At 43.7% G+C, this 27,296-nt stretch overlaps 1 protein-coding gene across 2 annotated transcripts in view; it reads left to right on the forward strand.

Moving 5' to 3' along the window:
* SARS1 (seryl-tRNA synthetase 1) overlaps positions 1 to 27,296 on the forward strand; it is a 193,354-nt gene that overhangs the window by 82,833 nt on the left and 83,225 nt on the right. For both annotated transcript variants that reach the window (XM_075853538.1, XM_075853537.1), the window contains one exon: positions 5,419 to 5,574. In XM_075853538.1, the coding sequence (XP_075709653.1) occupies positions 5,419 to 5,574 (156 nt within the window). The remainder of the gene's footprint in view (positions 1 to 5,418; positions 5,575 to 27,296) is intronic.

The following is a 27,296-nucleotide window of genomic DNA, read 5'->3' on the forward strand; positions in this document are numbered from 1 at the left end:
TGAGATTTTATGGGGGGGAGCCATAAACAGTCCCATGGCCTCCCCCCCCCAGCTTGCATGAGCATGTGATGTCATATAGAAGTGTACGGGAGGGTTAAAAAAGACAAACTGTCCCACACTTCTCTTTCTTGCTCATGCTTCCTGACCAGACACCAACTCTCTGTTCCTAACTACCACATGTGCTAAGTATTCCCCCTCTCTCTCCCCTCTCCTACTCCACCCCATAAACCTACTTTCCCTGGTCTACAGATTTAACCCCTTGAGTATATAGGGAATGTAAGCCAGGCGGGGGTGGGTCACAAAAGCAAGCATGAGTGAGTGTACTGTAATTTATATGTATGTTAGTTAAGTGGGTGGGTGTTAGTATAGTATTATAATATATTGTACTGGTACTTTGGCATGTGTAGTTATTATATGCATTGAGGTATGCTGAAGCTATATGGTGAATTATGTTAGGTAAGTGGGTGGTGGTATAGATTAGGATTGTGATATCTTGTTTATACTGTGCCGTGTAGGGTCAGTGTATTCAATACATATTAAGTTGTTATGTGTATTGGGATGCACTGATACTATACTGTGATTAATTAATGTGTTTGGTGTATTTTATATCCAAGTGTGACTACTGTTTGTGTTAATAAATATTACCCTTTATTTACTATGCCGTCGTATACACTTAGTAGCAATGCAAGTAGACTAACGTTAATACAAGAGAAAGGTAGGGAAGCTAGGCATAACCCTAGTCATCCTGATTATAAAGGAGGGAGTAATAGTGGGTGACACGAGTGAGTGAACCTCACCATTATCCCAGCCCTTTAACATATATAAATGTCCGTGATCTTCTTCTTTCTTGGATCTTGATCTTTCTTTGTGAATCTTTTCCTCTTTAGGCTGGGTTCACACGAGCATGTTACGTCCTTAATGGACGGAACGTATTTCTGTCACAAGTCCCGGTCCGAACACACTGCAGGGAGCCGGGCTCCTAGCATCATAGTTATGTACGACGCTAGGAGTCCCTGCCTCTCTGTGGAACTACTGTCCCGTACTGAAAACATGATTACAGTACGGGACAGTTGTCCTGCAGCGAGGCAGGGACTCCTAGCATCATACATAACGATGATGATCGGAGCCCGGCTCCCTGCTGTGTGTTCGGTCCGGGACTTGCGGCCGAAATACGTTCCGTCCATTACGGACGTAACATGCTCGTGTGAACCCAGCCTTAGTGGCGTCAGCAGGTCTTTCCATCGGCCGATCCCATTTAAGAGCGCCAACCCGTGTAAGGCTACTTATTCCCTCACACGGCCAGCCTTGGGGTGGCTTAGTCCTGCCTTTCAACAACCTTCCTTCAACACAGTTCGTTAGTCGACCCTTTGCGGCACCACCTTCAATTGGGTGTGTGGTCAACTTGACTTCCAAATCTCCCAAGCACCTTGATTGAAGACGCAATTTTTGTGGGCCGATACCCAGGTCTCTACCATATCAGGTTAGCATCCCTTAGTAGGAGGTGATGTCTCAGTACCCGATATCTAATTGTGGAGCAGAACATCCTTCCATTTCCCCTCTACCTAACATTTAATCCATCATCTTATGAACCATACCAGTTTTAAGGTTGTGGTGGCAATTACCTACAGGTGCGTGCGTGTGTGCGCCTGCCTTCCTTACCTGTCCCTAAGTGTTTCTACACACTACCCAATCACACACACACAAAATGTAATATAATGAAACATACAAAAATATTCCCCCCAAACCATAGGTATATGTACATATAGAGATTCATGCTCAAACAGCATCTCTCACTACTCCTCCATAAACACTTGAAAGTTACACTTGTAAATGTAGTGACTACAGGCTGTAAATATATGCCGGCCTACACGTACACACTCACTGACTGTGGGACAGGCGTGTCCTCACTGAGTATGCCTATGTTGCGGACACATATCTACACCTAGAATGTCTGGATGTACACCTTGAATGTTTTTGTACGACACATTGATTCATATTACACTACACATATAAAGGTATATACATAAACTCGACAATTACGGGTCGCAGGACAGTACTGGTATTATGTCCTTAATCCAAGTTCATTCTTTTACGCCTGACCTAGTTTACTTGGTCGGCAAGTTCTTTCACCCATCAGTACGATCACAGGGTGGATGAGCAGGTTGAAGAACAAAATTGCTTTGGGGTTGTACCCAAACAGGCTCTCCCACCAGGACACCTCTGAGTCTCTTTTCAGGGAATGGGATGGAGGCTCGATTCTTAGACTCTTTAAGCTTTTCCACGATATCCTCTGAACTCTGGATCATCTGGAGTCTTACAGGAGCATCTGGGCGGATATAGAGCCTCTACTCGGGGGTGACTGGAGATCTTCCATTCTGCTACATAGATACCTGTGACAATACAAAAAGGTACAATGCTCCTTAGAGGAGTATTCCTCTTCCGGTGCAATTAGTCACACAGATGGTGTAGTAAACATATTGCACTCGGTATCCACACCAATACCTTTGAAACATGTATCTTGAGCTTGAAGAGGGTATTGGGTTGATCTTCATCTCACAGGTCCCCTCGGTATCTCAACACTGGTGTCTATGTACCCGGTCCTAACTACCTTGGCAGAGGATCGCATCCTCCTTTCAACAGCCATCTGTACAGACAGATATGGATGGCTGCCCTTATAAGTTAGGATATCTGAGGGGAGCTGTAGATGAAGTACCACATTGTGGTTCTTCACAATTCTCAGGTTTGTGGACTATTTCCCCGTCTTACCAAACCCATTATCTTAAAATCAACATATGGGTGTAATGCCAGGGCTACCTCCCCCTGTCAACAGTTCTTAAAGGACCACTCCAGTTAAACACAAAAGAATCAGCCATACTTTTATTCGCTGTATTTAATTGCACTCGCATTAGGCCTCAGATGAAATTGTGTTAAATAACAACTCCATCGTTATTATCCCAAATAGAGAGCAATTAAAACATTTTGCGATTATAGATGTAAATGCATTACCATCCTGAACCACAGTATAACATAACATTACAAGTGAACTTAAGTTACCTGTTCGCACCTCTATACTTAATATTAGTTCACAGAACAAGCAAATACACCACTATTCAATGGCTGATTCTGCAGTTATTTTCCTGCAGTGGCTTTCTTATTATGCATTATAAATACAGGCAACACCCATAAAGTATAACTACATATTACTGATAACCAGGGATACACCACAATAGAATATGTGAAGAAACCACAAATGAAAATAAAAGGACACTTGGGGACAAACACACGACCATAAACACACAGTACAGACATCAAAGAGATAAAACCTCACTGTGAACATGTATTATATGGACTACTTAAAATTCACAGCTTCACTCCTACCCACTTGTGGTTGGTCATTCAGACCCTTGAGCACATGGTGGAGCACATGGCTGAAGGAGATTCTCATGCAGCCATTTTGTCCTTGTCTTTAATGTAATTTTGCAATTTTCTATTGCTTCATTGCTAGGCTTTCCACGGTTGCTTATACCATGGCAGTTCCTAGCAATATGTCCCATTTGACAACATTTAACAGGACCACATTTCTTTGTACCCAAAGACTTGCAGTACTTCGCAATATGGCCTCAGCCGGCACATGCAAAATAGTTAACAGTACATGCTCTGCTGGACTTAGGGCAGTCACCAGTGCATGATCTCTTAAAGTTTTGCATGGCTAGGGACACACTTCTGATTATCGTACGCTGACATTTGCAGAACACTTTTGCAACAATGTTACCTTCAGGTTTCTGAATGGGATCACAATTTGGGACATCTGATCCATCACTCTTTCTACCCCCCCCCCCTTTTTGCCCTGTAGAGGGCAAACTTACAGCAGAATCAAGCCTTGAGAAAGACCAGGCCGGTAAAATTTTTGAGGAATCTTTTATGATGTTTTGCATACTGGCAACCAAATGTGACTTAGTAGCAAGTTCATCATTCAACTTGGCAATGATGGCATCCGTATATGCCGCCTTATCCTTAAACGCATTGATCACAGCATAAGACCCAGTCAGCTGTGCATCAATATCATCACCACGATTTCTCAAATCTATCACCTGCGATTCCAGCATCTGCTTATCTCTAACAATTTTACATTGGGCATTCTCTGCCAGTTGTGTCTGCAAAGCACAAACCTGCTTCACATTGTTGACACAACACTGGCAGTGAAAATATGGGGAATCACTCTTTATTTCTGAGTTTTCAGCTTCCACATCTCTTCATAAATACATATCAGTTTAGCCAGCATGTGTAGCCTTTTGGAGGTTTTGTTAAAAACACGCCACTTGCTGATGCACAACTTATCATGTGCATAAGCCTCGTTCAGCGGAGTGGACCACAGCATTCCTGCTGACTCATATGTAGTGGGTGATACTGGGTTGACTGAACTATGTTTAGCAAGGTGATTGAGTGTGGAAAAGTCCATACTCTATCAGAAGTCATCTTGGTCAGTGTTGTCCTCCTTGTCCCTTGCTGCGTGAAAAAGGTCCTTTAACACCCTTTCCCGATCAGCTGGACTGCACACGAAGCACACAGACATCGATACTTTTGGAAACTCTTCTGTAGGTGTTGCTCGCTCGCTTGCTCGACTATTTGTCGCCGTAGAGAAGATCGCCGTAAAGCAAAATAAAAACGTTAGAAAAAAATTGTATCCTGTATTAAGCCTTAAAGCTGTGTTACTCGTCCAAAGGTGAAGGTCTAGGTGCACAGTATAACACAACACTTCACAGTGTACGTATGTTAGCTATCAACGCCTCTCCGCCTTTTTTAGTTCTCGTTTTAACACAATTTTATTGTACAAAATACAGAAATGAATTGAAAACAGTTTGGGCCTTGGCTCGCCATATGTTAAAGGGATGGGATACTGGCGGGGTTCACTGGCTAGTATCACCCACTACTACCTCCTTTATAATCAGGGTCACTAGGGTTATGCCTAGTTCCCCTACCTTTTTCTTATACTAACGTTGATCTACTTGTTTTGCTGCTATTTAAGGGGATAAGACCGTACAGTATATAAAGGTAATATTTATTAACACAAACAGTAGTCAGACTTAGATATAAAAATACACCAAACACCGTAACTAATCACAGTATAGTATCAGTGCATCCCAATACACATAAAAAACTTAATATGTATTGAGCACACTGCGGTTTCTGGATGGAATCACGATTTGGGACATCTGATCCATCACTCGTTCTAAAAAGTTATGGCTTTTAGAAGGCGGGGAGGAAAAAATAAAAATAAAAAATCTGAAAATTGGCTACATGCCCAAGGGGTTAAGGTGTATAATGTAAACATTATTGTGGCATACCATCTAAAATGTGTTGTTTTTTTTTTCTTCAATTTATTGTTTATTTGTTTGTTTTCTTTTTCTTCCTCTGTAGGGTCCATTGGTATTTTTGGAGCAAGCTATTATCCAGTATGCACTTCAGACGTTGGCTGGGAAAGGTTATGTCCCTATTTACACACCGTTCTTTATGAGGAAAGATATAATGCAGGAAGTAGCTCAGTTAAGCCAATTTGATGAGGAACTGTATAAGGTGTGTTTTTTGTTATAAGTATATTATCTGGTAAAAATGGAACAAATCCAATACATAGAGGGGAATTAAGAACAGCTTTACGCCAGTTTTATGGTTTTAAAAAGTCAACCATTCATGCCACTTTATTTTTTTGGGGCTTAGTGAGATGTGTGGGGGACATCCGTGACCTGATAAATTTACTATAATTTATGGCAGAAATAAATCTACGCTAGCTCGTAGCTGGCATAGATTATACTTTGTGGCACACAAAGTCCAGGATGCGACAAATTTATTAAGAGACTAGCAAGAAGTGTGTGAAAAAATACAATGGGCTCTAGAAAAATCTGCCCCCTAATATGCTATCACTTTGCCACCTGTATGCCACCACTACGTCCCGTGTATTGCCAGCTCTGTCCCCATGTTATGCCACCACTCTGTTGCCTGTATGCCATGTGTCACCACTCTACCCCATGTATGCCCACTGTACAAAAAATACAATGGGCTCTAGAAAACTCTTGTTGGTCCGTTCTTTAATTTATCATGAAACCTTAAAATACAAAATATGTTGCTTCATAGGTTTTTGTATTTTTATTTTTTTTCCCCAAAATCGTTTTATATTTATTTTGCCCCCCCCCCCCCCCACATATCTATTATACTGATTTTGCATCCACACGCTGACCTCCAGTGATAGACACCCCCCACCCCCAACCCAATACCTTTCTACTAGTGCAACTCCTATAGCTGAGGAGTAGAGAGGGAAGAGGGTGATTGAGTGGTGGACTCTCCCGGCGTAGGTGCAATTGTTTTTATTATTGCAACAGCTTACTGACTGTGTGTGTATGTACTTGTATTATATTGCTGTGTCTCTCTAGGTGATGTTGTCATGCCCAAAGCAACCAATCAGAACTCTGCTTACCTTTAATTAAACTGCTCTAGTAAAATGAAAGCTGTGTTGTGATTGGTTGTTATAGGCAACAAACCAGTTGTTATGGGCAACACACAGTTTGGATAAATCTGCTCACTACAACAACACATGTATTAACCCCAAGCCGCACAAGCACACAACTGTACGTCCTGGAGAGAGGTTACTTTCCCGCACCAGGACGTACAGTTACCGAACCTCTCCTGGTGTACACTGTCCTAACAGACAGCGTCCAGCTGACACTCCCCTATCACTGGCAATGGACCCATAATAGCGGTCCAATGCCGGAGATCTATGTGACAGGTGGCTCTGTACAGATCCACCAATTACATTGTATCTACGTCTAAAACACTTCCTGGCACTTGTAGTAAAGTCCGGGAACGGTAACCACAATGTCCTGCCCCTACACAATGTCCTATGTGACTGGAAATGGACCAGTAGCAGTGGACCATTGGTCCATTGCCAGCGATCGCTGTGTTTTTTCCCAGGGCGTTTGAAAAATAACGATCACATGCTCTCTTAGTAGGTGAAGTAGGAAAGATCAAAGCCTGTGCCGTTTTGTCTACCCCTAAGGCCTTATTTACATGAGCGACAGTTTTTCACGGCCGAGGTGCATCCGTGCTCGGCGCTGCGGGACGCGTTGTCTCGCATCCCCCATAGATGAGTCTATGGAGGGATGCATGATGCGTGAAAAGATAGGACATGTCCTATTTTCCCACGGACCCTTCACACGGTCCGTTGAAAGAACGGATGTGTGAACGGCTACATTGAATTACATAGGTCCGTGGGACGGCCGCTGTTTCAACGGCCGTTCCATGGACGTTTAACACGCTCGTGTAAATAAGGCCTAAGAGTGAAAAACAGTGATTAACACCTTCCACTCCTCATCACCGTCTCCCTGTTCCCAGTGTCTGACCCCACCTCTTCCCAGTGTATAAAGGAGAATTTTTTTTATTTTTCTTAATTATTTTTTTTAATCATAATTCACAAAAAGAAAAATCTTAGATTTAGTTCTTAGGTTGTTGTCTAACTTGTCTGTCAATTCATTGCGTCATCTAGTCAGCGCCAATCCGTCGCCTCACTTTTTAGTACGTCAGTTTCGATCCATCACCGTTAATTAACCACGTCAGTGTCAGTTCGTCAGCGTCAATGGGTCGCGTCACTTTTCAGTCCGTCAGTATCAATCCGTCACCATTAATTAGCCACGTCAGTTTGTGTCAATCCGTCATTGTCAATTAGTCACATCACTTGTCAGCGTTAGCTTGTCAGTCCTTTAGCTTGTCAGTTAGTAAGTGTTATTAAAAAACCCCCCAAAAAAACGTGGTCAGGTTTAATGTTTAGGGCCAGTTCACACAGAGTTTTTTTGACGCGGAAACTGCGTCGGAAAACGTGCCAAAAAACGGCAAAAAAATACCTCCCATTGATTACAATAGGAGGCGGAGACATTTTTTCCCGCGAACGGAAATACCGTCTCGCAGGAAAAAGAAGCAACCTGCCCTATCTTCGGGCATTTAAGTCTCTGACCTCCCATTGACATCAAAGGGAGGCAGAGAAATCATATTGCGCTGCGTTTTTTTGCCCCCGGCGCTCAATGGCCGCGGGCGAAAAACACGGCAAACGGCGTGCATGCAGATCAAAATCTGCCTCAAAATTCCAGACGGGAGGGGCGTGGCCTAGCAGCAGATGTAAACAGACGTGGGTGGCTGGAGCTCCTGCTGTGCCCATCCTGATATTAACGTTTATCCCTAACTTACCCGGGTAATACTTACCGACTTTAGTGCTGTGAAGCTGGAGGTGACGATACCGATCAGCTCGGCTGCAATGACCCGCTCAAAGAAGCAAAAAACGCCGCCGGCGAGTCCGGGGCCGGGAATCCAAGATGGCGCTGAGGAAAAAGACTGCCGGAGCAGACACATGCGCTTTGAAGCAGCAGACAGGCTGGAGAGATTTGCACGAACACCCCGTGCGAGCAGTTCGGCAGTAAGCAGAACACCTGTGGCTAGCAGTGGAAAGACAGGCAGCCCGGCTTATGGCTCACGATACTCTGTGCTGGAGGAGGACACGGTGAGTGAAGAGGAGGAAGAGCTGGGTGGTCAGCGGCGGGACAGGCATAATGATGGTGGCAGAACACACCACAGGAAAGATAAGGTGCAGGAGCCGTCCCTCACAGACATACTGTCTGCAGTGAAGCAGAATTCCTCGATTCTCTCCATGCTGACTGGGCAGGTGGGAGGCCTGAAGGAGGACCTTTTGCTTTTGAGAAATGATTTACAGAAAGTGGCAGAACGTACAACAGTTATTGAGGGGAGAGTGTCTGAGGTTGAAGATGTCATTACAGAGCTCTGACGTGATGTAGTCACATTCATTGGCGGTGGTAGCCCTGCAGGCTAAGCCGGATGATTTAGAAAATCGGCTACGCAGAAATAAAGTGCGCTTGGTTGGAGTGCCGGAAAAAGTGGAAGGCAATAACTCTTGAGTTTTTTGAAAAATGGCTGCTGGAACAGTTTGGCCGAGAGGAATTGTCTCCTTTATTTGCTGTCGAGAGGGCGCACAGAGTGCCTACCAGACCGGGCCCGCCGGGGAGACCCCTGAGACCGATCTTAGTGAAGCTGCTGCATTACAAGGACAGAGATCGGATATTGCGGAAGGCCAGAGAGCGGCAAGATATCTCCATTAATGGAGTCAAAGTGTCATTTTTTCCGGATTTTTCTGCGGAAGTGCAGAAAAAGCGGTTGCAATATTGGGACGTTAAAAAAACGTCTGCGAGACCTGAACATTCAATATTCTATGATGTATCCGGCTAAATTGCAAGTGGTTGCGTTTGGGACTGCTTCATTTTTTGAGACCCCTCGGGAGGCTGCCAGATGGCTGGACTGCAACGCAAGTCGACTGCGGAGACCTGCTGGAGAGGAGGACGCGTGAAAGCCCGCTTAGGCGGGGAAGTTCGGAGGTCATGCTGTCTTTGCGAGACTGTAGTAACCTACACTATGTTCAGTTGTTTTCATGTGTGCGAGCACCCTTAACTTGCGCTCAGCAGGGTGATATCCTTTTAAAAGCTAACATACTTGATGGAAATGGTATTAGGGGATAACTACTGGGTAACTAATGTCTCTGTAATATCTGCTGATTGTGTGGGATTGTTTATTACCTATGCATAGCAGTGGGAGTCACCACACACTGGGAGTGGTGCGAACGCTACATGGTCAGGCTGGAGATGCCTTTAAGGCATATCACACGTTCACACTCAGGTGTGCTTCTGTTGGATAGGAGGGACAGTACATGTCGCTCTGACCCTTTTCGGAGGGGAGGTTTTGTTGGGGGGGTAGGGGGAGGGGATGCACAGCTCAGTATCTCAGTTGAAGTAGCCTGGCTCAGTGGCAGACTTCTTTATGTTATTATGCCTGATGGGGTCGGTTAAATGTCTATACTGGAATGTCCGGGGAATAAGGGAACCTAGGAAAACAGGTGATTTTCAACTGTGTTAAACAACAAAATGCCCTGATTGTGGGGTTGCAAGAGACTAATTTGACTAAAGATTCGGTGTCCTTACCACATATAATGTGGATCGCACATGGGTTTCACTCCTTCCATACGACTTATTCCAATCTGGGTTCATGCTATCCAAATCAACGGCTGTAAATCTTAGACGATTATTTCTCAATCTTCAGGCAGTACCGGACGTCCCTGTGGGGAGGGCTGTGCTGACGTTAGATGCCGCTAAAGCGTTTGACTGTGTAGAATGGGGGTATTTATGGAAGGTACTGGGGAGGATGGGATTTGGCCCTAACTTTGTGAAATGGGTGCAGTTGCTGTACGTGGCCCCTACAGCCCGAATACGGGTGAAAGGAGCACTGTCTGGAAAGTTTTCGCTGGCTAGGGGAACGCGCCAGGGGTGCCCACTGTCACCTTTGCTGTTTGGTTGCTCTGGCGGTGGAACCATTAGCTTGTCTCATACGACAAGAGGAGCGCATACGAGGCCTGCAATATGGGGAATTGGAGGAAAAAAATCTCTATATGCGGATGATATTTTGATATACCTGACAGACACTGAGAGTACTCTGGCGGTGGTACTGGACACAATCACTAGATTTGGCGTATATTCAGGATTAAATATTAACTGGAACAAGTCAGCTCTTATGCCACTTGACCCGGTCAATATTGTGGACAATGGAGTGGGACCCCGTGTTCCAGTAGTATCAGAGTTTACATACTTGGGGGCAAATGTGTCAATTGGAGGACATGCAAAAATGGGAAATGGCAGGGGTTATGCGACTACATCACCTGTATGATGATACCGTACTACGGTCCTTCCAGCAGTTAAAAGTCCAATTCCAACTGGAACACAGTATGTTCTACCAGTATTTACAGATACCTCATGCCCTACGGGCGCAGGCGACTGTGGTGGACCTGACGGTATGTGCTCTAGGGGCCCTAGACTATGTGGTTAGGACGGACACGTCTAAAGGTCTGATCTCGATGGCTTATAAGAGCTTGTTATCCAAACACCTGGGAGATCCGATGGAGCTGGTGAGAGTGAAATGGGAATGGGATATTGGTTCCTTGCCCAAAGAGGAGTGGGAGGAGATATTAGCGTCATCATGCCATCTTTCCCTCAGTCTGGCGCAGAGGAGATCACAACTCTTGATACATCGAGTGTACCGAACCCCGTTGGTGTTAAAACAGATGGGGCTCAGATCAGATGCTAAATGTCCTATGTTTACAGAGGAGAAGGCGGACATATATCATATGTTCTGGACGTGTGGGGCCTTGCGAACCTTATGGGGGGAGATATTGGAACTGATAAAAACGGTATATGGTCTGGAATTGACGGCAGATCCCAAGGTCATGCTGCTGGGGTTTGTTGGGGAACTGGAGAGCAACAGACTGGAGGGTTTGGCAATTGCAAAAATTCTATATAAGTGTATTGCTAAACATTGGCTGGACGCGGAACCTCCCGTGCAGAGGGAAATTGTGGGAATGCTAAATCATAACATTCTGATGGATTATAAAATATTTTCAAAAAGGGGCAATGAGAAGAAATTTGATAAGCAGTGGGGAAGATGGTTGGCCTGTCCTGGGGTGGTGTCCAACGAACTGAGCAGAATACGGACGCAAGTCCTCTAAGGGACCATTTGTAGTCACTTTAGGAGCAGATGGGGGGGTAGGTAGTGAGGGATCATGCTCATGGAATTGTCTTTCTTTTCTGTATCAAGTGTAACTGTTCGAGATACTGATGGGGGCTGTGCAGGGGTGGGGTGGGGGAGGCAATGTTGTTTTGTTTTTTTTTATGTCATGCTGGAACTGTTGTATATGATGCTGCTACAGATGTTTTATGACTGTAAATGTCTTATTGTTCTTTTTAATAAAATTGGATTGATTGAAAAAAAAAAAAAAATAATTCCAGACGGAATTTTGAGGCAGAATTATCTGCCTGCAAAAAACTCTGTGTGAACATACCCTTAGTGGTTTATAAGAAAAAATGTTAAAACCCCAAAAAATCTGTTATGCACTGCTTGTAACATTTCACAGAGCTACATGTAGCTACACTACATATAGAAAAATAGTGGGGAAGCCGCACTCCAAATGAAAAAATTTATTCACCAAATACTTCACGGCCACATTTCACCCTCTCTATGAATGCCTTCATAGAGAGGGTGAAACGTGGCTGTGAAGTATTTGGTGAATAAATCTTTTTTTCGATTTGAGTGCGGCTTCCCCACTATTTTTCTGCTATCCATGAGGAAAGATCACTCCTTTTGAAGTCTTGCACCGACCGCAAGGTTATTTGGCTACAGTGCTGCTCCATACATTTGCTTTTTTTTACACTACATATATCTACACACACATTTATAAAATGGCAGCAAGACTTTACACTGCTGAAGAGGCGTATGCCACTATCACACCTAATACAGCGAGCGATGAACCAGAGTTAATTCTCCCATCCTCCTACATTGACTGTGAGGAACCTCCTCGCAATCACAGGAGGGTTAGTGACCAGATTCTGCCTGACAATGGTACTGCCAGCATTGATTGGTCACCCCCAACTTATTACACCCCCCAAATCCCAGATTATACTGCTGCGTCAGGAATTCATATGCAGATGGAAGGGCTGCCTGTAATGGGCTTTTTTAAATAGTTTTTTTTACTGAAAATTTGATCGAGCTTATGGTGGACCAAACGAACCTTTATGACCACCAATTTATTTTAGAACACCCCAACTCCTGTTCAAGCCCAGCACAATCTGTGGCATTCAACCAATTGTGCAGAAATGCAAAAATATTGGGGGTTAGTCCTGAACATGGGTCTCAATAAAAAGCCCGAAGTGAGATCCTGCTGGTCCACTGACCTTTCGTATCACTGTTCTCTGTACCGCAATACAATGACCAGACCCCGCTTTGAGGCCCTTCATAAATTTCTGCATTTTAGGGACAACTCCCTATGCCCCCCCTCCCATAGGGAGGTGACCTCAATTTTGGCAGACATTTTAAAATAAGGCCCCTCATTAACACTTTATCAAAAAATCTCCATTGAATGTCTGGTGCACTTCAAGAGCAGGCTGAAGTTTCGCCACTTTTTTTTCCACAATAATCGTGCCAGGTACGGCATCAAGATCTACAAGCATTTGTGAAAAAGTTTCAATTTTTATTTTTAATGCCAGATTTCCACTAAATTCAGCAAAAAAAACGAAGGGGGTCATAAAAGTAATCACACCCCTTGACCCCTTCAAGACACAGCCTGTTTTGGCCTTCAGGACACAGCCAATTTTTTCAAATCTGACATGTTTCACTTTATGTGGTAATAACTTCGGAATGCTTTTACCTATCCAAGCGATTCTGAGATTGTTTTCTCGTGACACATTGGACTTTATGTTACTGGCAAAATTTGCTCGATACATTAAGTATTTAATTGTGAAAAACACCAAAATTTAGCTAAAAATTTGCATTTTTCTAAATTTATATGTATCTGCTTGTAAGACAGATAGTAATACCACACAAAATTGTTGCTAATTAACATCACCCATATGTCTACTTTAGATTGGCATCGTTTTTTGAACATCCTTTTATTTTTCTATGACATCACAAGGCTTAGAACTTTAGCAGCAATTTCTCACATTTTCAAGAAAATTTCAAAAGGCTATTTTTACAGGGGCCAGTTAAGTTGTGAAGTGGATTTTAGGGCCTTATATATTAGAAACCCTCTAAGTCAGCCCATTTTAAAAACTTCACCCCTCAAAGAACTCAAAACAGCATTTAGAAAGTTTCTTAACCCTTTAGATATTTCACAGGAATTAAGGCAAAGTAGATGTGAAATTTTCACATTTCTTTTTTTTTTTTGCAGAAATTCATTTTTCATCTATTTTTTTTCTAACGCAGAAAGTTTTACCAGAGAAACGCAACTCAATATTTATTGCCCAGATTCTGCACTTTTTAGAAAAACCCCACATGTGGCCCTAGTGCACTTATTGACTGAAGCACAGGCCTCAGAAGCAAAGGAGCACCTAGAGGATTTTGGGGCCTCCTTTTTATTAGAAAATATTTTAGGCTCCATGTCGGGTCTGAAAGGCTCTTGCAGCACCAAAACAGTGGAAATCCCCCAAAAGTGACTCCATTTTGGAAACTATACCCCTTGAGGAAATTATCTAGGGGTATAGTGAGCATTTTGACCCTGCAGGTTTTTTGCAGAAATTATTGGAAGTAGGCCGTGAAAATGAAAATCTACATTCTTTCAAAGAAAATGTAGGTTTAGCTAATTTTTTCTAATTTCTACAAGGACTAAAAGGAGAAAATGCACTTTTGTAAAGCAATTTCTCCCGAGTAAAACAATACCCCGCATGTGGTCGTAAACGGCTGTTTGGACATGCGGCAGGGCTTAGAAGGGAAAGAGCACCATTTGGCTTTTGGAGCTCAAATTTAGCAGGAATGGTTTGCGGATGCCATGTCACATTTGCAAAGCCCCTGAGGGGACAAAACAGTGAAAACACCAAAAAAGTGACTCCATTTAGGAAACTACACCCCTTGAAGAATCCATCTAGGGGTGTAGTGAGCATTTTGAACCCACAGGGATTTCATAGATTTTATTAGAATTGGGCAGTGAAAAAAAAATCCTTTTTTTCCAATAAGATGTAGCTTTAGCTCAAAATTTTTCATTCTCTCAACAAATAAAGGAATAAAAGAACCCCAACATTTGTAAAGCAACTTCTCTGGAGTACGGAAATACCCCATATGTGGTCATCAACTGCTGTTTGGGCATACGGCAAGGATCAGAAGAGAAGGACTGCCATTTGGCTTTTGGAGCACAGATTTTGCTGGATTGGTTTCTTGACACCATGTCACTTTTGCAAAGCTCCTAAGGTACCAGTACAGTGGAAACTCCCCAAAAGTGACTCGATTCACAAGACGACACCCCTTGAGGAATCCATCTAGGGGTGTAGTGAGCATTTTGACCCCACAGGTGTTTCATAGATTTTATTAGAATTGGGCAGTGAAAATAAAAAAAATCCTTTTTCTTCAATAAGACGTAGTTTTAGCTGAAAATGTTTCATATTCTCAACAAATAAATGAAAAAAAGCACCCCAACACGTGTAAAGCAACTTCTCCTGTGTACGGCAATACCACATTTGTGGTCATAAACTGCTGTTTGGGCACAGAGTAGGGCTCCGAAGGGAAGGAGCGCCATTTGGCTTTTGGAGTACAGATGCAAAATGTCGCATTTGCAAAGTCCCTGTGGGACCAAAACAGTGGAAACCCCCCAGAAGTGACCCCATTTTGGAAACTACACCCCTCAAGGTATTCACCTAGGGGTGTAGTGAGCATATTAACCCCACAGGTGATTGGCAGAAATTGGTGTGCACTCGATGTTGCACAGTGAAAATGGTTTTTCAATAGATATGCCAATATGTGGCGCCCAGCTTGTGCCACTGGAGACGCACACCCCAAAAATTGTTAAGAGGGTTCTCCCGGGTATGCCGATGCCATATATGTGGAAGCAAACTGCTGTTTTGGCACACTGTAGGGTTCAGAAGGGAGGTAGCGCCATTTGGCTTTTGGAGCGTGGATTTTGCTTGTAGTAGTTTTGTTTGGAGCCTTACTGGTGTTTCCGTTTATAATGTGGGAGTATATGTAAGACGGGAGGAGTATTTAAGGGGCATAGTCAGGTGGTATAGTGGGGTAAAAAAAAACAATGAAATAATTCATAGATGTGTGTTACACTGTGACACAATTCTTTCTGCATAGGCCGGTGTCGCACTAAAATGGTCTTTACTTATCCCCTTTTTGGTCCACACTCCGCACCTTTGAAGTTTGGGGAATTTTGCTGGGAAGTGTTGTCCTGGTATAACACGGGCACCCTCGCTTCCAGCAGATATGTTTGGGCCCTCCCCTTCCTGGTTCCCTAATTTTAGGGGCCTTGATAATTCGCTACTTGAAACAGAAGAAACGTTCCCCTCGGGCCGGCACAACTGCATATTTTTATTTCCTGGCTTATCGGTGCCTTGACTAATTTTATTTTTTCATAGACCTAGTGGTATGACAGCTGTTTTTTTTTGTGGGACGAGCCGTAGTTTTTATTGGTACCATTTTGGGGTACATGCGACTTTTTGATAACTTGTTATCCTTTTTTGTTTGGGAGGCAAGGAGACCAAAAAACAGCAATTCTGGCATATTTTTTTAGTTCTTTTTATACAGCGTTCACCACGCATTATAAACTACATATTTATTCTGCAGGTCAGTCCGATTCCGGTTATACCTAATTTATAGCACTTTTTTATGTTTTACATCTTTTTGCACAATAAAATAACTTTTGTAAAGAGAATTTATTTTTTCTGTCGCCAAGTTGTGAGCGCCATAACGGTTTTAAATTTTTCGCCGGCGGAGCTGTATGAGGGCTTGTTTTTAGCGAGACGAGTTATAGTTTTTATAGGTACCATTTTTAGGTACATGCGACTTTTTGATGACTTTTTATTTAAATTTTTGGAAGACAAAGTGACCAAAAAATTTCAATTGTCAGTATTTTTTTTACGGCTTTCACTGTGCGGAATAAATAACATAATATTTTTATAGTTAAGGTCGTTACAGTCGCAGCGATACCAAATATGTATGGCTTTATTATTTTTTTCAATAATAAATGACTTGATAAGGGAAAAAGGGCAATTTGTGTTTTGTGTTATTATTTCAAACTTTTATTGTATTTTTTACTTTTCTTTAGTCCCACTAGGGGACTTGAAGGTCCAACTGTTTGTTTGATCTAATACATTGAACTACCTATGTAGTGCAATGTATTGGAACTGTCAGTTGTTCACTGACAGCAAACCGATCAGGCTCCGCCTCCGGGTGGGGCCTAATCGGCTAACGTAATGGCAGATAGGAAGCCATTGTTAGGGCTCCTGTTGCCATAGTAGCAGTCGCCAGCTTTGCCATCGCATGGCAAGGCTGCCGATTGCATACAAACCACTTTGATGGGGATTGAAGGGGTTAATGGCAGGAATCGGAGCTAGCTCCGGTTCCTGCTGATAGATCGGGGTGTCCGCTGTAACATACAGCGGACACCCACTGCTGATGACGCCGGCTCAGCTTCTGAGCCGGAAGTTGAGCCGGCGCCATCTTGCCTATGGTACCGGAAGCCTCCTGGGCCCCGCCGACGACGGGGCATAGGAGTATTCCATTACAGGCAGACCGGGAGGTAAGCATTAGCCCTCCGATCGCATTTGCAGCCACCGGCAACCCAGCGATCACGCTGCTGGGGTGCCGGTGGCTATAAACTCCTCACATGCTGCGATCTCTATTGAACGCAGCATGTGAGGGGTTAATCGGTCGGATCGGAGGCTAGCTCCGGTCCTGGCCGATACCCCAGGGTGCCAGCTGTAACATACAGCTGTCACCCGGCGGTGATGTCGCTGGCTCAGCTCCTGAGCCAGCTCCATCTCTTTCACGTACAGTTACGTGGAGATGCGGGAAAAGGCCATCTCCCATGACGTAACTGTACGTGAAATGGCGGGAAGGGGGTTAATAAATGCTTTGAGGGATGCAGTTTCCAAAATGGGGTCACTTCTTGGGGGTTTTCACTGTACTGGTATCTCAGGAGCTCTGCAAACGCGACATGGCACCCAAAAACCATTCCAGCAAAATCTATGCGCCAAATGGCGCTCCTTCTCATTCTGAGCCCTGATGTGGGTCCAAACAGCAGTTTATTACTGCATATAGGGTATTGCGTAATCAGGAGAAATTGCTTCACAAATGTTGGGCTGCTTTTTCCCCTTTTTCCTTGTAAAATGAAAAATTAATTTTTTCAGAAAAAAAGTATATTTTATTTTCACAGACTAAGGCCTCATGCAGCCGACCCTAGTGGTGTGCACAACCATGATTTGCGGCTCGGATGGCCGCAAAGTGTCACCCGCGGGCCGTGCACATGGCCGCGTGCATTCATTTCTATAAGTCTGGACAGCAAAACACGGCCGTAATAAGACATGTCCTTTCTTTTTGTGGTCCAGGCTCCTGGGCAATGCACGGACCGTGGAAACCACAGTCATGTGCATGGGGCCCATTGAAATGAATGGGGCTGCAATTCTCCCACAGATTTGCAGTTGAATTCTGGCCAAAAAATAGGTTCGTTTGTATGCGGCCTAATTCCAATAAATTCAGCAAAAAACCTGTGGGGTCAAAATGCTAACTATACCCCTAGATAAATCCCTTGAGGGGTATAGTTCTCAAAATGGGGTTATTTTTGGGGAGGTTTTCACTGTTTTTGCACCACAAGACTTCTTCAAACCTGACATGGTGACTAAAATATATTGCGATTTATTATACTGTATATTTTGCTCTCATTGAGCTTAGTGGACTAAGTGGCTTGTGAATAAGTGTAGTTAATAAACCGGACATGTTAATGAGCATTTAAAGTCCCTGTAAGTACTCTTCTTTTCTTTTTAAATTGTTCACTGTTCTTAACTGGGAGCAAGATTGGAGGTTTTCTTCAGTGCACAGTTTGCAATATGTATGCATGACTGGAGCAGAATTTCCAGGGTGAATACCTCTGTGGCAGATGTGAGCATGTTGTTTACCGGTAAGCTCGCATTAGAGATCTGGAGCAGCAAAATGCAACACTGAGGGTGATATCCAATCTTGAGCGGAGCATGCTGCTCACTGGTGCCCACTCACTGGTGCAGTTCGTGAGATGGATCTGGAGGGTGAAAACATGGGTCAGCAGGACCAGGCAAGTAGCTGGGTTAACGTAGTTAGGGGCAGTAGAAAGGGGTCCAAGAAAAGCAAGGCCAATCCTGTTTATGTTTTTCCAAGCAAAGTTGCCAAGTTGAGTGATGATGTGAGGGTGTCCGTCACAGAAATGTCAGCCCTAGTGGATACTGATCTCCCGAACAGCCGGGAGAACAGCCCAGCTAGTAGTCGGCGGGATGCTAATGCAGGTAGGGCAAGACAATTAGTTGTAGGGGGGTTCTATAATCCGGAAGGATGGAATAATTTGTCGCCAAGACTGCCTCAACCAAATGATTTTCTGTCTCCCTGGCACCAGGGTTTGGCATGTGGTGGAATGGGTGGAAAAATTACTGTGAGTGCCTGGTGATTATCCCAGCTGTCGTGGTCCATGTGGGAACCACTGACCGAATACATAGTAGGTGGAGGAGCCTTAAGAATAATTTTAAAGAACTAGGCTACAAGCTGAAGGGAAAAACTTCCAAGTTAGTGTTAGCCGGAATAATGCCTGTTCCATGCACATCACAGGAAAGACACAGCGGGAGCTCAGGGGGTTAAATGCATTTGCTGAAGTCTTGGTGTAGAGGAGAAGGCTTTGGGTTTCATTGGGGTACAAATTGTATTCTGCAGATGATTTGCACCTAAATGGAAGGGTTCCGCTGTGCTGGGGGAGAGAATTCTAGCAGTGTTGGCAGAGTATTTAAACAAGGGCTGAGACCTTAAACTCCCTATCATGAATCTAAGCTCCCTTAACATCTAATGATTGGCGTACCTGGGCTTCTAGGGGTTCAATACAAAGTACAAATAGAAGAGGGGGTCAATGGGCATCCATGACGTGTACCATTCCGTATAGGAGACGGAGAAGTGGAATGAGGTCGTCTAAGAACAGCCGTCGGGGAAGAGTAAAGACCATGTAGGGCCGTAACAAAAGTACATGAGGTTCCATAAGTGCTCATGGTTTTAACAGGTTCCCGACTGCTGGCTGTATTTATACGGCCAGCGGTCAGGGTCTCTGAAGTCCGCTGTATAGACTAATTACGGCGGCACTACAGAGACTGTGCACGCGCGATCGCGTGCACACCGCTGTATGCCCTGGCTGTTGCTAACAGCCATGGGCACTGGGCAGAATGTCAGGGGCCAATCTTTTGGCCCCTGAACATGTGATCGCTGTGACAACCAATAACGGCGATCACATGCATTTCTACGTATAAAACGGTGTGCACGTGATTGCGTGCACACAGCCCTGTGCCCACGCTGTTACTAACAGCTCTGGGCACTGGGCAGAGTATCAGGGACCAATCTTATGGTCCCTGAACATGTGGTCGCTGTGAAAACCTATCACAGAGACCACATTTGTTTTATTTTGACTTTTCTGGCAGCAAATCTCCTGCCTCTTTTCTTCTCCTCAAACATTGTTTCAGTTTGAGGAGAAGAAGAGACTCGAGAGAATTGCTGGCAGAAGAATTCTGTGAAAAAAAAGTGTTACACTGTAAAACATTCTCTGTATAGATAGATTTCTATCTATCTATACAATCTATCTATCCATCTATCTTTTTTTTCTATCTACCTTTCTTTCTTTTATTCTATTAGAATAGGCAGGTAGGGAGTATATAATTATATATATATATATATATATATATATATATATATATCCACATATATATAATATATATAGTAATAGCGGTTTATTTTTTTGTTAGCGGTAGTGTAGATATATATACCAGTTTGTGTGTTTTATAAAAAAAAATAAAAAAAAATTGTTTAGTTAGTGTTAGTGACGTTATGGCGAGGAAGTTGTTTAGCGCCGAGGAGTTATACGCCATGCTGTGGTCTGAGTCAGAGACCGCGTCAGAGATGGAACCTGTTTTGGGCAATGACGATGATAGCGTCACTTCAGGTTCATCTTCAGGGGACGTTGACCCTGATGCAGTTGAAACTGCAAAACATGAAAGCGCAGGGCCAAGTAGCGCTGTAGCACGGGACAGCCTGGTCCCTCCAGTCCAGGCTCTTGTATGGGCACCTGCCCCATCTTTTGGGCCTAGAATCCACGGATTTACTGCCACTCCTGGCATAACCGTGGACAATACAAATTTTGTCCAAATGGATTACTTCCATTTATTTATAACGGACGACATCCTAAATCAGATTGTCCACGAAACAAATTTATATGCCACTCAATATATAAGGCAGAAACCTTCATCCACCCATGCCAGAGATTGGACGCCCACCAATTTGCAGGAATTACACATTTTTTTGGGGCTCACCCTAAATATGGGTATTGTCAAAAAGCCCTCCATTAGGTCTTACTGGTCAACAAGACCCGCCCAAGCCACCCCAGTATATTCTGCAGTAATGCCCAGGTCTCGTTATGAGACAATAATGAGGTTCATCCACTTCAACGACAACGCACAGGCCCCCCCAAGTACCGATGCAAACCGGGATCGGTTGTTCAAAATTAGACCACTGATAAATTCCCTGAATAATTTATTTCTGCAACTCTACAGCCCTGAGCAGAATGTAAGTGTGGACGAATCCCTCCTCAACTTTCATGGAAGACTTCGCTTTCGCCAATATCTACCTTCCAAAAGGGCAAGATATGGCGTTAAGCTTTATAAACTGTGCGAAAGCGGGTCAGGATATACCACCGCCTTCAGGATTTATGAAGGGCGGGACCGCTCAATAAATGTTCCCGGATGCCCCCCTGATCTTTCCACCAGCAGCAAAATTGTGTGGGAGATAATGCAGCCTCTGCTTCACAAGGGGTACCACCTGTACTGCGACAATTTTTATTCTAGTGTGCCCCTGTTTAGGCATTTGCATGCTGCAAAGACTGGGGCGTGTGGTACCATGCGCAAAAATCGAATTGGTTTTCCACAGCAATTAGTGGGGAAGCGCAAGGTAAAGGGGGACTCCTGTGCTTATGCATCTGAGGAATTGCTGGCGGTCAAGTTCAGGGATCGCAAAGATGTGTAAGTGCTAAGCACGATTCATACCGCAGGAACAGTGGCAGTGAGGGAAAGGGGGGCAACATTGGACAAGCACAAACCAGTGAGCGTGTCCGAATATAACAAGTACATGGGGGGGGGGGGGGTGGATTTAAGCGACCAGGATTTACAGCCCTATTTAGTAAAGCGAAAAACAAAAACCTGGTACAAAAAAGTGGCCATTTATTTGTTACATGTGGCAATCCACAACTCATTTGTGCTCTACAAAAAAAACAGAGGCAGAGACACATACCTGGATTTCCAGGAGAAAATTATTGAAGGCCTCATATTTGATGTTCAGGACACCCGAGAAAGCCCCCAGTCTGAGGATGTCACGCGACTGACTGAAAGACACTTCATCAGTCGGATTCCCCCAACACCAACTAGAAGCAACCCCCAGAAAAAGTGCCACATCTGCAGAAAAGACGGGCACCGCAAAGATTCCCGATATTTATGTCCATCATGTCCCTCGCAACCAGGCCTGTGCATTGAGCCATGTTTTAAAAAATACCACACTGTTCTGCATTATTAGATTTTAGTTAATTTGTTGAAAATATATTTGCCCTACATTACTTTTTTATTTTTCCCCCGATTTTACTCCAAGGGTGAGGGAGGGAATGGGTGGGGGGTGGATATCATGTTTGCATATTTTCTAAAGTTCATCTGCTGGAGAGCTCCATTTGCATAAACCTGCAATTTCTTATTTTAGGAAACCCCCCAAAAAAAATCCCATTATACCCCTAGATGAATATTTTGGGATTTCTGCTTCAAGAGCAGATATTTTGGAAGTGTTATAGAAACTCTGAGTTTTGTAAAACCAGCTTTGAAAAAAAGCGATTTGTGAAATAAGCTTCTTCTATCGTCCGCCCTCCTACATCTCTATGTGATAAATAAGGCCCACATATTTGGTATCCCCATGCACAGGAGAAGTGGCAGAATGTGAAATGGGATGAATTTTGTCCGTGGTCTATACCGTGTGTGAAAAATGCTGGTATAAACTGACGCATTTGCTAAAAAATTGCTAATTTTATTTTGTTCCATCTTATTCAAGAAACTTTCAGAAGAAAACTGGACTGTGTAAAAATATGATAAACCCCTTGAAGAAAACCTTTTGGGGTCTACTTGCGTGAATGAAGTAATTTATTGGGTGATTCTAATCTTTCAGCAGCATTAGGCCCCCAGAAAACAGTATGCTGCTATAAAATCAAGTGCAGAATTCCTGGACCGAAAAGGCCAAAAAGCCTCCTTTTATGCCAAGCCCTGGCACATGCCCGTGAATAAAGCACACATATTTGGTATCCCCATGCACAGGAGAAGTGGAAGAATGTGAAATGAGATTAATTTTGTCCGTGGTCCATACTGTGTGTGAAAAATGCTAGCCTAAACTAACGCAATTGCTAAATTCTTGCATTTTTTTCCAATTTTGCCCACTTTAGAGAAAAAAATAAAAATGATATATACTGACAAATGGCACTAAAACAAAGCCCTATCTGTCCTTTAACCCCTTCGCGCTCAGCGACGTAATAATCCGTCGCGCTAACTGTATCGTTAGCGCTCAGCGTCGGACTATTACGTCGCTGGAGTAACGGCCATTTCGTCCATCCTCCCGACGCATACAGGAGCTGTGACAGCTGCTGTCTCGTACAGCAGCTGCCGCAGCTCCTACAGCGGGGACCGATCGCGGTGTCCCCGCTGATTAACCCCTTAAAAGCCGTGTTCAATAGAGATCACGGCTTTTTAGGGGTTAAGCTACAATCGCCAGCCTGCTACGCGATAGCGGCTGTCGATGGTGGCTATGGCAACCGGACACCAAAACATGGCGTCCGGCTCTGCCATCGTCGGAAGCCTAGTGGGTCCTGACGAAGTGAGTAGCTGACAGTTCTAATACACTGCACTACGCATGTCGTGCAGTGTATTAGAATAGCGATCAGGGCCTCCTGCCCTCAAGTCCCCTAGTGGGACAAAGTAATAAAGTTAAAAAAAAGTTAAAAAAAGATGTGTAAAAATAAGAAAATATAAGTTTTAGAAGTAATAAAAGTAAAAATCCCCCTTTTTCCCTTATCAGTCCTTTATTATTAATAAAAATATATAAATAAACTATACATAATTGGTATCGCCGCGTCCGTAACGGCCTGAACTACAAAATTATTTCGTTATTTATCCCGCGCGGTGAACGCCGTAAAAGAAAATAATAATAAACCGTACCACCATCACAATTGTTTGGTCACTTCACCTCCCAAAAAATGGAATAAAAAGAGATCAAAAAGTCGCATGTACCTAAAAATGGTACTGATCGGAACTACAGTTCGTTACGCAAAAAATAAGTCCTCGCACGGCTTTCTTGATTGAAAAATAAAAACGTTATGGCTCTTAGAATAAGGTAACACAAAAAGTGAATGGTTGTTTACAAAACGTATTTTATTGTGCAAACGCCATAAGACATAAAAAAAAACTATAAACATATGGTATCGCCGTAATCGTATCGCCCCGCAGAATAAAGTGAATGTCATTTATAGTGCACCGTGAACGCTGTAAAAAAAATAGATTAAAAAAACAATAGTAGAATTGCTGTTTTTTAGTCACCACGCCACCTAAAAATAGAATAAAAACTGATCAAAAAGCCGCATGCACCCCAAGAAAACTACAATGGATTCCTCAAGGGGTCTAGTTTCCAAATTGGGGTCACTTTTGGGAGTTTTCCACTGTTTTGGCACCACAAGACCTCTTCAAACCGGACAGGGTGCCTAATAAAAAGGAGGTCTCATAATCCTCTAGGTGCTCCTTTGCTTCTGAGGCCGCTCCTTCAGTCCATTACCGCACTAGGGCCACATGTGGGATATTTCTCAAAACTGCAGAATCTGGGCAATAAGTATTGAGTTGCGTTTCTCTGATAAAACCTTTTGTGTTATAAAAAAAATGGTATAAAGAGGATTTTCTGACAATTTTTTTTTAAATTTCACCTCTACTTTGCTCTAAATTCCCGTGAAGCACCTAAAGGGTTCATAAACTTTCTAAATGCTGTTGTGAATACTTTGAGGGGTCTAGTTTCTAAAATGGGGTGGGTGTTAGGGGTTTCTAATATATGGGCCCCTCAAAGCAACTTCAGAACTGAACTGGAACCTAAAAAAATAAATAAATTAGGCAATACTTCGCACCTTACATTATACTGATAATGAGCCGTGCCCACCCCGAGATGACCCCCAGTTTTGACCGTTTGTATAAACGGAGACCCCTATTAGACCGTTTCAGTGCCCGGTTTTCCCAAGCATACAGCCCAAGAAGTGTATTTCTATTGATGAGTCCTTGGTGGATTTTAAAGGGAGGGTTCAATTCCGCCAGTACCTGCCGAGTAAGAGGGCAAGGTATGGTGTGAAGATGTATAAACTGTGTGAGAGTGCATCAGGGTATACCTACAGATTTAGGATATATAAAGGGAAGGACACCAGTATTCAGCTCCCAGAATGCCCCCCCTTACTGGGAGTTAATGCAAAAATTGTGTGGGATTTGGTGCACCCACTGCTGAACCAGGGTTACCACCTCTACCTGGATAATTTTTATACCGGCGTCCCACTCTTCAACTGCCTCGCTTCCAGTCCTGCGGCATGCGGCACTGCTAGAAGAAATCTGAGAGGCCTCCCTAAGACTCTGAAGCCAAACAAGAAGGGGTGAGCGCAGGGCACATTCTAGCAGCAACATATTGTGTGTCAAGTACAAGGACAAGAGAGATGCCACACCAGTACCCATGTACCTGTACGAGGTACCAGTACAGAGACCCCTAAACCAGACTGCATCCTGGACTACAATAGGTACATGGGAGGGGTGGACTTGTCAGATCAAGTCCTGAAGCCCTATAGCGCCATGCGGTGTGGTATAAGAAGCTGGCCGTGCACATCATACAGATGGCATTGTACAATGTGTACGTGCTACGTCGATGTACAGGCCAGAGGGGAACTTTCCTGGAATTTCAAGAGGTGGTTATCAAGAACCTAATCTTTAGGGACCAGGAAGGGGGGGCACCCAGTACTTCTGGAAGCGAGGCCACACGCATCGCACCAGGGCAACACTTTCCAGGAGAAGTTCCCCAAACTGGCAAGAAGGGAAAAAGTCAAAAGAGGTTCAAAGTCTGCTATAAGAGGGGTATAAGGGAGGACACAATATATCAATGTAACGCGTGTCCCGAAAAACCAGAGCTCTGTATGAAAGAGTGTTTTAAAATTTATCATACATCCCTTGGTTTATAATTTACCCCAATTCTACTTACCCTGATGTACTCCGCACAGCTTATCCCCCATTATCTTTCCCTTCTGAGCCCTGCTGTGTGCCCAAGCAGCTGATAACAGCCACATTGAGGGTATTGCCATACCCGGGAGAACCCATATTACAGTTTATGGGGTGTATGTCTCCGGTAAAAATGCTCACTACACCTCTAGATCAATGCCTTAAGGGTGTAGTTTTTAAAACGGGGTCACTTCTTGGGGGTTTCAACTGTACTGGTACCTCAGGGGCTTCTGCAAACATGACTTCGCACCAGAAAATCACCAGTAGGCCAAATGGTGGTCCTTTCCTTCTGAGCACTCCCATGGGCCCAAACGGCAGTTTATCACCACAAATGGGGTATTGCGGCAGTCAGGACAAATTGCGCAACAGAATGGGGTATTTTATTTCTTGTGAAAATAAGAAATTTTCAGCCAAACCTACATATTATTGGAAAAAATTAATTTTGTTTTAATTCCCAGCCCAATTCAAATAAGTTCTGTAAAAAAACTATGGGGTCAAAATGGTCACAACACCCATAAATGAATTCCTTGAGGGGTGTAGTTTCCAAAATGGGGTCACTTCTGGTGGGTTTTTGCTTTGATACTTCTGGGGCTCTGCAAATGCGACACAGCACCCGAAAACCAAACCAGCAAAATCTGGACTCCAAAGAACACACAGCACTACTACACTTCTGAGGCCTCCCATGGGCCCAAACTGCAGTTTATCGCCATAAAATGGGGTATTGCTGCACTCAGGAGAAATTGGGCAACAAAATGGGGTATTTTGTTCCCTGTGAAAATAAGAAATTTTGATCACAAATTACATCTTATTGGAAAAAATGACATTTTTTTAATTTCACAGCCCAATTCAAATAGGTGCTGTGAAAAAACTGTGCGGTCAAAATGGTAACAACAACCATATTTGAATTCCTTGAGGGGTGTAGTTTCCAAAATGGGGTCACTTCTGGTGGGTTTCCATTGCTTTGATACCTCTGGGGCTCTGTAAATGCAACATGCAACCCGAAAACCAATCCAGCAAAATCTGGACTCCAACAAACACATAGTTACATAGTTACATAGTTAGTACGGCTGAAAAAAGACACATGTACATCAAGTCCAACCAAGGGAAGGGAAAAGGGAAGGAAAAATTTCTACACATAGGAGCTAATATTTTTTTGTTCTAGGAAATTATCTAACCCTTTTTTAAAGCCATCTACTGTCCCTGCTGTGACCAGCTCCTGCGGTAGGCTATTCCATAAATTCACCGTTCTTACTGTAAAGAAGCCTTGTCGCCTCTGCAGCTTGAACCTTTTTTTCTCCAGACGGAGGGAGTGCCCCCTTGTTTTTTGAGGGGGTTTTACAAGGAACAGGATATCACCAT

This window comes from Rhinoderma darwinii, chromosome 2, assembly GCF_050947455.1.
Source record: "Rhinoderma darwinii isolate aRhiDar2 chromosome 2, aRhiDar2.hap1, whole genome shotgun sequence".
Taxonomy (NCBI): Eukaryota; Metazoa; Chordata; class Amphibia; order Anura; family Rhinodermatidae; genus Rhinoderma; species Rhinoderma darwinii.